The sequence below is a fragment of the Cetorhinus maximus genome, chromosome 11, assembly GCF_964194155.1.
Source record: "Cetorhinus maximus chromosome 11, sCetMax3.hap1.1, whole genome shotgun sequence".
NCBI classification, from domain to species: domain Eukaryota; kingdom Metazoa; phylum Chordata; class Chondrichthyes; order Lamniformes; family Cetorhinidae; genus Cetorhinus; species Cetorhinus maximus.
The window spans coordinates 51,264,511-51,276,965 of record NC_135889.1 but is presented as its reverse complement, the minus strand read 5'-3'; the positions used below and the strand labels follow the sequence as shown (position 1 = coordinate 51,276,965).

General features: G+C 42.5%; 1 protein-coding gene across 2 annotated transcripts in view; it reads right to left on the bottom strand.

Annotated features, from left to right (window-relative positions):
- Positions 1-12,455, bottom strand: part of nckap1 (NCK-associated protein 1) — a 210,791-nt gene that overhangs the window by 171,958 nt on the left and 26,378 nt on the right. For both annotated transcript variants that reach the window (XM_078551916.1, XM_078551917.1), the window contains exon 2: positions 4,252-4,362. In XM_078551916.1, coding sequence (XP_078408042.1) covers positions 4,252-4,362 — 111 coding nt within the window. The remainder of the gene's footprint in view (positions 1-4,251; positions 4,363-12,455) is intronic.

The window sequence follows — 12,455 nt, the reverse complement described above, 5'->3', positions numbered from 1 at the left end:
CTGAAAAGATGACACCATGTCACCAATTTAAGACTTTTACTGTAACAAACTAAAAACAACATTGACTAAACATTATTTTTGAATGCAACTTATATTTTGAACAACAGACCATAACTCCTTTTATGTTTAAAACAACAAATCCCACTTCATGGTTACACTGTCCCTTAAGTAGACATTCAATTCTTCTGGAACCAGTCCAAAGTGATTCTTAGCTCCAGAGGGTTTACTTCAGTTCTTTTCTTTTCCCAGCTTGGCAACTTTTAACCCCAGAACTGTCCTTCACGGTAAGGGTTTTCCCAGAGATCCTCTCTCTCGAGCTCAAGCTAGGAAAATTTTCCAGCCTCGTTTTAAATCCTCATGAATTCAGAGCATGAGTCCCCACCCGCATTTCTGTGTGATGAACCACAGAGATTTGCTGCCTCTAACTGCTCTCTCGGATCCTGGCACACAGCTCTGTGCCTGAGAGTTTCGGGGATATCTTAGAAACCCTACCCATCTCAAAACCCATTTCCAAGGCAACGTGAATCACATGGGCCTTGTATCCAGGTAGAAATGCTGATTGGCTATCCTTTGGACTCCAACTTTATTCTATCTTGAAACTAATTAGACAGTTAAAGTATAATCGTCTACAACCTGACATTCTTAACACCTTTCTGGGACTTTGAATATGAACAGTCAAGCACAGATGCTTCTGCCATTGGCTAAAAGTGTGAAAACCTTCCACATTCTTCCCAGCAAAACAATCTGGGCCCCCCTTGAATCCTCAACAATTCAGCCACCCAGTTTTGCTGTCAGCAGAAATCAGAACAGGTCACACGACACATCCCTTCATTTTATCCTAAATTGAAGACAGTCTCAAAACATAATTTTATAAACCTCAGATGTGTAACAATAGGAGTAGCGCGTTAGCTAAACCAGGTCCATCTCTCCTAATATCCAAAAATCTATCAATCTCTGTCTTAAATATACTTAAGTGGGGATCCCCAGCCTTCTGCTTTAAAGAATCCCAAAGGTCCACAGCCCTATTAGTGAAGGAATTCCTCACCTCAGTCTTAAAGGGTCGACCCCTTATTCTGAGACTGTGACTCTAGTTCTAGACTCCCCAGCCAGAGAAAACATCCTCCCAGCATCTACTGTATCAAGCCCCTTTAGATTTTAAATGCTTCAATTCTCATTCTTCTAAATTTTAGGGAATATAGGGTCAGCCCTCAGCCCTCATTAACATGTTCTGCACACTGCACCATTTGGACATGATGACAGTAAATTCATATTTTGTGGGTGGGGTGGGGGGGTGAGATTCAATAGTTGCAACCCAGATAAAATGCACAAGATCTTTTCCACTCTGCAGAATTAAGAGACTTTCCCCTGCCTGGGTACATGATATTATTCAATATAATCATTTCATAAAAGGGGTGTAATTGGATTGTATTTTATCAATAATCTCAGAGGGTAGAAATATCAAATGACTCCTGAGCAACAAAGTGGAATGATTGAACAGCATAGGTCATCACTGACAGTAAGAAACATTGGAGCCCTCGGGTGTCTCTCTGTGACAACTTTTAAGAGGCCAGAGCACAAAGACTGAATGGTTCACAACTGCATCTGTGTTTTCATAATCAGCAAGTCTGAAGACTCCGCTGATTGCTGCTTCTCACGACAAGATATTTTCAATATCTACTATGCAAAACAGCTTGATCATGATATTTCAATACCGTAAAAAACTCATAAAAAGCACCAAGGTAGAGTGGGATAATAGGTGAACAGACAAAAGGACAGTATTGAAATCAATGGAAAAGACTCTTGAGAATCATGTGCATTATAAAATAGGTTACTGATACACTATGAGCGCAGTACACACTCCTGTCCAGGCAATTTCACTCTTCAAAGCCTGCTCACAGTAAATTTTCAATTGGCAACAAAATAAACAGACTCCAACCATGATTTCACCCTCTGTTCGCAAGATAATTATGGATGAAAAAGGCCATCTAGCCCAGCTCATCTCATCCATAAAAATGACTAAGAACATATAAACACACGTGTTAGGAGCAGGAGTAAGCCATTAAGTCCCTTGAACTGCTCTGCCATTTGATAACATTGCCTACTTTATAGTGACAGTGAGTACTACAACTCAAAAGTACTTAATTGGCTGTAAAGTTATTTAGGACATCATGAAAGATGCTGTATAAATGCAGGTTTTGTCTTTCTTTCATTACGCCTGCACGCAGTAAGCAGACTGATTATTACAATGTAAAATTGGAGACCCAATGCTAATTCTCTAAGGATAATTAATAAAAGAGCAATCAATTGATGCATCACTCTTGGTTTTTATTTTCTTACATTTCTTTTGATCAGGCTCAAGGTTCTCAAGCCTCTGGTACATCAACACAGCATGTCATCAGAATTCTGTCTACTTAAGGGCATAATGAAAATTTAGACTGCTATTTATATGGTGGTTTAAATTAAAAAAAGAATTTTGAGAAATGTATGGTATTTCATTTTGTGGTATTAAATCTTAAAAGTGACCCTCCTAAAGCCCCTACCCCACCCTAATCCCTCCTACCTAACCTACCATTTGTTGCCAACGCCCCAGCTGCCACATCCCCCCCACCCCAAACTCCCCTACTCTCCCCTTTCTCAACCTTTCATTCAGCCCCCCACCACCTGCTCACCCGATCTCCCATTCATCCAATTAGCTATAAAATGATTACTAGGACTTTGAATATTTACTGGAAAAATTCGACCGAGAGCACTCTCATGACAGTTGCTGCACTGCTGCTGCCCAAAAGTTGGAAGCAGCAGCGTAGCAACTCAGTGCCAGTGACCTGACAGACTGGTTTTAAAAAAAAAAAAATCGGAACCTTCAGCCCTTCCGGTGTTTTTTTCAAAGCCCGTCTTTCAGGTCTGGACACCATTTAAAACACTGAGGCAGGTTCCTCCCCCAGCACCCAGGCCCTGGTGTTTGGCAATTCAACTCTGTAGCTAATATAACCTTAACAGTCTGACTTCTCCGGCGCCCTTCTCCTGGGCTCTGTCTACATCCCTTTGGGGCCTCTTTGCATTCTCCTCTGTTTACATACGCAAATAGCTTTGTATCATCAGCAAACATTACATTCTGTCACCTCACCTGAATCATTGTTTGTAGATTGTAAACAGCCAAGGCCCAAGCACTTACCCCGCTCATTAAGAGTCTGACAACCTGAAAGTGACCCATTAATTTCTACTGCTTTCTGTCCATTGCTAAATATCAATCCATGCTAATATATTACCGCATGAGCCCTAATTTCCCACATCACAACAGTGATTACACTTCATTAGCTGTAAAGCACTTTGGGATGGCCAGAAGTCGTCAAAGGTGATTTATGAAATGGAAGTCTTTCTAACTTTAACTTTGAACATGACATAAGAAAACACTGTAGATACACAAGGTAGAGACGATAAGATTCCTGACCAACAATGTGCCAGTCTCGATACATTATAATCATCATACAACCATCCAATCCACCCGCCTGTAGGTGACATTGTAGTTCTTGGTCCAAAATCATTCTACGTTGTCTTTAGGATATAAACCCTATGGCTTTGATCCATTTAAACCTCTGAATACAGCTCTGTACAAGATTAACAAGTGAGAAGGACAAAAATTCAAGTCTAATGCGATGCGGGATAATCTTTTATAATTAAACTTCCAAAACTCTAAAAGCAAAATACTGTGTATACTGGAAATATTCAGCAGGTCTGGCAGCTTCTTTGGGGAGAGAAACAGAGTTAACATTTTGAGTTGAATATAACTCTTTAGAACTTCTTTAGAGCTCTGAAGAGTCATATTCGACTCAAAACGTTAACTCTGTTTCTCTCTCCACAGATGCTGCAGACCTGCTGAGTATTTCTACCACTGGTTTCATTCCAAAATTGTAATTGAACTTTATAAATTTTTTAACGGTAAATAGTATAAACCTAAACAGAGTACAGAAACTCAAGCCACAGTACACAATATAACCCACTACATCAATTCATCATCAGAAGTCAGGTATTTAGCATTACTCAATGCAATCTTGAAGAACTAAACTATTAAGTATATTGATGACAGCTATCTTCTCCGCAAGACTACAAATTTAAATATATATTGAATTAAAGAAACCTTAAAGCAATTTGTTTAAATATGTCAATTCATTGTTCATGGAAATGGCAATTTTCATGAACATTTCAAAACAAATAAACGCCATTATAAATCAATTTGCGTTGTTCAGTACTTACACTGTTGTTGCGAGTATCAACAACTGGAAACTTTTTGACAATGTATTTGACAGCAGATTCCAAGTTTTTGTCTATTAAGTATGACGGTTTTGCCTTTGGATCCCCACATGCCTGTAAAGAAGAAAGAAAGAAAGACATTACAATGTCTTGGAGGGTCTTCTATTAATAGTTACAATTAAAATTTTCAGTAGTCAACCAGTGAACTAAGGAATTTTAATACTGCTTTCAGTGAACGGGTGACAGAATGAATAGGCAAGTGCAAGGGATCATCACAACTGGAGTATGCAATGGGAGATAGAGAACGCAAGATGTGCTACAGAAGTATTATAGAATACAGCAGCATAGCAGAGTGAAATGGTTCACTCCTCAAAAGCAAAGTGCACATTTTAATCTAAGCAGTACTGAGGTAGGGACTAAAAAGGTTATTCAAAATTCACAGGTTGCAAACTTCAAACATTGAATAGTACTGTTGTCACACTGCTTTATGTCTGCTTTACATGCTCAAATCAAACCTGAAGTAAGTTCATGGGGGCAACACTTTAAAGCAGTGCAAGCCTCTAGGTTTTGCTCTGTAATAAAAAGTTTTCTTCTTAGAAAAGAAAATAATTTCTAGAGATCGGTAAAGAACTTTTATTAGACTATTTTTTTCCCCTTTCAGTCTTGGGTGCTGTTTTGAAATAAAAGGTTTCAATGGAATTCCTAAGGGAGTTTAGAAGCAGATGTATGTGATAACTAGAAGAAAAGCAGAATACAGCATGTAACCCAGTCTGCAGGTAGAAAACAAGAATCATAATTTTATCTAGCTTTCTACTCATTGATTTCTATAGCTCATCCAATGTCCTACGTATTGTGAATTACAAAGAGAAAAGTCATGGGTGATGAGACTGGTCTGATAGCAGAGGGAAGGTGAAAAGCTTTGCAAACCTTCCAAACTTGTCCTTGCTGTGGAAGCATTGTAACAGAAAAAGAGAACACATGTAAAACACAAGTTTCCAACATCTGACATGCGCCTGCACAAAGTTTAGGGAACAATACTTTAAATGCCGAATGACAAATGTGTAAACAGAAAAAGTGCACAGATTCAAGACAAATCTAAGAATCAGCAAGAGATCAAATTGTCTGTCCATGTAAAACTTTAAGAGAAAGCACCCTAAAATATTTGTACTTTAGTTTTACTCCAGTCTCAAATTTATAAAATTGATACTAATTTAATAGCATACATTAATAGGAAATAGTGCAAAATTGTTATAGTTCGACACGCAAATTCAGAAAACAGAAACATGCATGCAAAATCACTTCAAAGGCAACATGAAGGACATCTGAGGAAGTCTGAAAAACCCTGTTTATAGAATTATAAAGACATGACATGCAACTGAAGACAGAATCTGAACAAAGAAATTTAAAGTTGTTAGGGAGAAACAGTTAGAAAATAATTTGCAATCCTCTTGAAATGCTGAACTATGTCTAATATGGATTTCAGTAACAAAACCATTGACAGTCTCTACCCAACCTGCAGAATTTTCTAAGCCATTTTATGATTATAGCATATATATTGCATATAATATAAAATCAAAAAACTTTAGATTTATATGTTACCAAATGTCCTTAAATATTGTTATTGAAGAAATATTTGACTATACAAGATGCCAAACAAAGAATACTTACAATGTACAGTTTTATATAAACAATGATGTGAATTTATGGTAACTATTTTTGATGTTATTTTCTTTAAAAATATACCGACTTACAAAAGGAGCTCAGTTTGACATCTATAACATCACGTTTAATGTAAACTATCCATGCTGTTACAGCAGTGCTGCTCAAGAGCTATGCACAAATAGAAACTGCAACAAAAAAGTAAAATTGCTTACATTTGTGCCTGTCTACCACTCCCTGCATCTGCATACAAAAGTAGCAATAGTGATATGTTTGTTTTAAAGGCAGCTGAGAACCATAACAGAACACAATTATGGTTATATAAGGCACTGGACTATTAGAACTGAATGCAAATTATCTTGTGCATTGAGTTGAACTACAAAGAAGAAAATCAGCAGCTTGTGGAAACAGAGAAGGGAGGATTACACCTTCCTTTAAGGGGCTGCCGTACACCCCATACAGCAATAGTAATTTCTTACACATATGTGCAACTAAACAATTTTTAATTCGTTCCCTTTTTTAAAAAATTTATTTGCAGGATGTTGGCTTCACTGGCTGGGCTAGCATTTATTGCCTATCCCTAGTTGCCCTTGAGAAGGTGGTGGTGAGCTACCTTCTTGAACCACTGCCGTCCCTGTGGTGTAGGTACACCCACAGCGTGTTAGGAAGGGAGTTCCAGTATTTTGACCCAGCGACAGTGAAGGAACAGCGATATGTTTCCAAGTTAGGACGGTGAATGACTTGGAGGGGAACTTCCAGGTGGTGGTGTTCCCATCTATCTGCTGCCCTTGTCCTTCTAGAAGGCAATGGTCGTGGGTTTCAAAGGTGCTGTCTAAGGAGCCTTGGTGAATTCCTGCAGTTCATCTTGTAGATGGTACACACTGCTGCTACTGTGCGTCAGTGGTGGAGGGGGTGAATGTTTGTGGATATGGTGCCAATCAAGCAGACTGCTTGTCCTGGACGACGTCAAGCTTCTTGGGTGTTGTGGGAGCTGCACTCATCCAGGCAAGTGGCAAGTATTCCATCACACTCCTGACTTGTGCCTTGTAGATGGTAGACAGGCTTTGGGGAGTCAGGAGGTGAGTTACTCATCGCAGGATTCCTAGCCCCTGACCTGCTCTTGTAGCCACAGTATTTATATGGCTAGTCCAGTTCAGTTTCTGATCAATGGTAACCCCCAGGATGTTGATAGTGGGGGATTTAGTGGCGGTAATACCATTGAGTGTCATGGCACAATGGTTAGATTCTCTCTTGTTGGAGATCGTCATTGCCTGGCACTTGTGTGGCACGAATGTTACTTGCCACTTGTTAGCCCAAGCCTGGATATTGTTCAGGTCTTGCTGCATTTTGACATGGACTGCTTCAGTGTCTGAGGAGTCACAAATGGTGCTGAACATTGTGCAATCATCAGCGAACATCCCCACTTCTGACCTTATGATGGAAGGAAAGTCATTGATGAAGCAGCTGAAAATGGTTGAGCTGAGGAACTTCTGCAGTGATGACCTGGAGCTGAGATGACTGACCTCCAACAACCACAAGCAACTTCCTTTGTGCTAGGTATGGCTCCAACCAGCAGAGTTTTCTCCCCTGGATTCCCACTGACTCCAATTTTGCGAGGGCTCCTTGATGCCACACTTGGTCAAGTGCTGCCTTGATGTCAAGGGCAGTCAAGTTTTACATCAGTAAATGTTGAGAATGTAAAGTTAAGTATTCAACAACAACTTATATACTGCATTTAAGGGTAGCAAGATGTCCCACAGCATTTCATAGGGCTTTATAAAGTCAAATTTGAACAGCCATATAAGGCAATTTTGGGGATGATGCCAGAAGCTTAGTCAAATAAGTAAGCTTTAGGAGCATCTTAAAAGGAAGAGGTATAGAGGCAGAGAGCTTTAGGGAGGGAATTCCAGAGCTTAGGGCCTTGGCAGCTGAAGGCACCAACGCTGGTGCAATTAAAATTGTGGATGCTCACGAGGCCAGAATTAAAGGAGTGCAGATATTGGAGGCTTATGGAGCTGGAGGAGGTTACAAAGATAGACAGGGGCAAGGGCATGAAGGAACTTAAAAACATGGATGAGAATTTTAAACCGAGACACTGCTTAAGCAGCAACAAACATAAATTAGCGAGTACAATGGTGATGGGCAAACGGAAGTTGGTGCAAGTGACGACATGAGCACGAAGGACATAAGCAGCAGTGCTGGGGGACCTCAGGTTTAGAGGTTCGAATGTGCGCGGCTGGCCAGGAGTACGTTGAAATTGTCAGGTAACAAGCGAATGGATGAGGGTTTAAGAATCAAAAATTACAGTTGCTTTGCTCCAACAGGTAATCCTGCCTCTGATTTTAACCAAAAATACATTAAATATATTTGCAGCACAAGCATTTAATAACTTTGACACAAGCGCAAAAAATAAGCAGGAAGAGGATGACCAGATTTTCAAAAGTCAAAACCAGGACACGTTGAAAAGCCTTAGGAAGGTAGGGCTCCGAGATGATTGACTTGTTGGGCAACCAATGGCAGGAGTCTGGGAAAGGGGCAGTTGAAGGTAGGTGGTCATGTGATGACATATTACTTGGCATAAACAAACAGTCATGTAATAATCAGGAGTGAAAAGCTTAGGACCAAACTAGCAAAATTGTTCCGCCTGCATTACTTTTTACTATTTTAGCTCTTATAATTTTAGGGTGCAGTTACATCATGAGATTGGTATTAATGTAATTGCATGTAAAGTGAGGGGGTGGGAGGGGCCGGGCTTCAAAAGGGATGGAGGGGATTCAGAAAAGGGCAGCGCAGCCCTGCTTTGCTGCAGCCTCTGTCCCTAGAACTGGCCACCACTCACCACCCCAGCACTCTCACTCACCCACCGGCTACTGCTGCTGGAAGGTGCTAAGGATTTCTTCTCGAGTGTGGTCTCTTTTTTTTCTCCAGCAGCTGGGCCTGGCTCATTGTGCCAATGTGTGTTTGAACTGGCGCCTGTGTCTGCAGCTGGCAGTGGCTCCAAGTCACCAACCGCCCATCGGGTTGAAACCGCCGCAGTTCAAACGCACCAGTCCCTGTACCTCTGCTTGGGCGAAAATCCATCATAACCCACCAGCCGAAAACTTTTGTTATGGGCCTGCTAATTGGTCGCTTTCTGGATGTTAGCTGAGCTCTTTTAATAATTTACAAATTGAAAGGACTCTACTCTTAGAAAAATTATGTTCGCCTCTCCTGGGTATTCTACCGATGGATATGAAATGGAAAGCAAGGCGTCTCAGCGGGTCTCAGCGGAGCTGAAAATTCAGACATTTGAACAATCCGGAGAAAACTGTCAGGATGCCAGGATGCTTAGTAAAAAACCCAGACTGTCCTGGCAAAACTGGGACATCTGGTCACCCTAGTTATGAATGCATCTCTCAGTTGATAAAATACCTTCCTCATCAATTGGTGCAATGGTTTAACATAAATGCTACTAGCTGCAATTGGCACTATATCAGCTGTCACCTTCTCTACATTTCCCTCCAGAACATTTGTTCATGTGTGAATAAGGTGCTTGCCTTCGACAAGCTTATTGTGGATGATTGTATCAGCATTGTGGACTTGATGAAAAACTGGCTGTCGGTTGATAACATCAACATCCTCAGCAAAGCCTACCCATCTGGCTAGACAGGCCACCACTTTCCCCACCAAAATTGCTATGGTAGCAGCGTGGATCTTATCACCAAATCACACCCCTCAACAGTCCTCAAAATCCTCTGGCATCTTCTCCTCCTTTGAACATCTTGTCCACCCCTCACACCTCTCATTTCTTCTTTTTCTACTGTCCACCCAAGTACCATGCCAATTCTCTGAGAGATACCTTCACTGCTTTTCTCCCTGGGTCTTTACACCAGGCAACTTCTATCTCAGAAAGGGGTCACTTTTTATTTTTAGAATTAGCTGTAGTCTTGCTCGCTGCTCTGAATTACTCCCTTTATCTCTCCCTCTATATAAATTCCCCTACTCGTATTCACAGCCATAAAAACATTCAACAATTTCCATCTCTGCTGTCAGTGGCACATTAGAGGCATATCCTAGCAGGGCAAAATCACAAATGCAGCAGTCACCCCAAAGGCAGAGCTCCCAAGTTTGTCAGCACTCATCAAACTGAGGCGGCTTGAGCATGTCCTCGGGATGGCACAAAGTCGCATAGGCAAGGACTTTCTGTATGGTGAGGTAGCCGGAGCCAGATGACCAGTAGGGCGCCCAAAGCTTCGCTTCAAGGGTGCTTGCAAGCATGACATGAAATCCCTAAACATCAATTACTGGGAGTCACTAACCGAGAAGAGAAAAATGGCAACACTTCCTGTGGGCTGGCGTGCACCACCTCAACGAGGTGTGGCTGGATAACAGACTCCAATGCCAAAAACTGTTGCGGCACTTGTGGTAGAACCTGCCTCTCAAGGACTGGCCTCTTTAGCCATTAAGGCACCCCATAATCTTTCATAAATAGAAGGATGCCACTGCCGATAACCCCTTGGCCTTCCCATCTCACATGGCCTTGCTCCTCCCATCATGCTAATCACAGAAAAGACCATCTCTAATCACTTCCTTCTATTGCTCTCCACCCACATTTCTCTCCCAACCCTACTTCACATCTCCGCTGCTGGGAAAACTCTCTCCCAGTTGACATGCACCAACAGTTTCAAATCCCAACAGCCTAGCCTTTGGCTCTTAATTGGGAGCTATCAATTTACTCAAACACATCCTCCCCTCCACCTTTCACACCATAGTCCCCAGTAAAATTATTACTTTTCACTTTGCTCATTCCCCTCAACTCCGCACCCTTAAATCCAAAGGATGCAGACTTGAACATGTATGGCAGACAACTGGTTTAGCTGTCCATCACCAATCTGGCTGGTCCACATAAATGCACCATCAGGTACTGATCTCCTAAGCCAAAATGCTTACTATTTCAGGGTAATTCTAGCTTGCAAAGATAATTCCTGCTTTATTTTCCCTACTGCAAAGCATCTTCCTAAACCCCCTCTCCCCCACCCTTACCACCACCAAGTGCAACCAGCTCATGGAATTCTCTCTTCCCCCCCAACTTCTCTCTCTCCTCCCACCCCCCACCCCCCCACCCCCCGACCTTAAACCAGCTTATATTTCACCCCTCTCCTAACTTCACTCAGTTCTGCTGAAGGGTCATGAGGACTCGAAACGTCAGCTCTTTTCTTCTCCGCCGATGCTGCCAGACCTGCTGAGTTTTTCCAGGTAATTCTGTTTTTGTTTTGGATTTCCAGCATCCGCAGTAGTTTTTTGTTTTTATCTCTGTGTTTAATTGACTGCCACTCCTCTTCAAGAAACGCCTACCTTGAAGAAGTATTGATCTGTTCTCCGACAGGATTTCCGCCTGTCTCTTCTGCCTTGTTCACCTTCATTGCTTTCCATTTCTCTCCTGGCGTTTGACAAGGTGTTTACTAAAACCCGCTTTCACAGCCATATCTCCTTTCTCAGTGACTGTCTCCATCTCCGACTCACCCCACGTGGATTTCAACTGAAATTCCATCCCTCTTGTTTCGAACCCACCCAGGATTACAGGTAACTCCGGGACATAAAACGTTTCTCCGACTGCTGTTCCCGTCGCATTCTGAGATCCACACTCAGTGCCATGCGCCGCCATATGAACACACTCGACCTCTCCCTCCAGGAGCACCGCCGCACCCTTTTTCAAAGCAGCGCGTGCCCCCAGTTTCATTTTATTCTTCGCCTCATCCGACGCCTCAACAAGAAACTTTTTCTCTTTCTCTCAAGTGCTAAGGAACGCAAGCTCCAACAACTCATCGACACCAACACCCATCTGGGACCCTACACCCCTGCTTGTCCCTCTGTCCTCACCCCATCTTCCAATCCCAGCCCCAGCCGCGTATTCACTATACCCCGTGACCTTCCCCTCTCTGATGCTGAACATTCAGTGCTCAGCAAAGGACTTAGTTTCATACCCTTACGCCCTCATCTCAATGAATTTCGGGCTCGGCATGATGCTGAACTCTTCTTCCGCCGTCTTCGTCTCCGTGCTCACTTCTTTGGGCAGGAGTCCTCTCCCCATTCAACGGATCCTTTTACCCACCTCTAATATTCTCCCTCCACCTGGACCCCTCCCTCTGGATTCTTACCTTCTCTTGATCTTTTCATTGAGAACTGTCGGTGTGACATTAGTCGTCTCAATTTCTCTGTTCCTCTCACCCATTCTAATCTGTCTCTCTCTGAACTTACTGCACTCCGTTCTCTCAGGTCCAACCCCAACATTGTCATCAAACCTGCTGACAAGGGTGGTGCTGTTGTCTGGCGCACTGACCTCTACCTCGCGGAGGCTGAGTGTCAACTCGCAGACACTTCCTCCTACCTCTCCCTGGACCATGACCCCACCACTGAGCATCAAGCCATTGTTTCCAGGACTGTCACTGACCTCATCTCCTCCCACAGCTTCCAACCTGATAGTTGCCCAACCTCGGATGGCCTGCTTCTACCTCCGACCCAAAATCCACAAACAGAACTGTCCCGGCAGACCGATCGTGTCAGCCTGT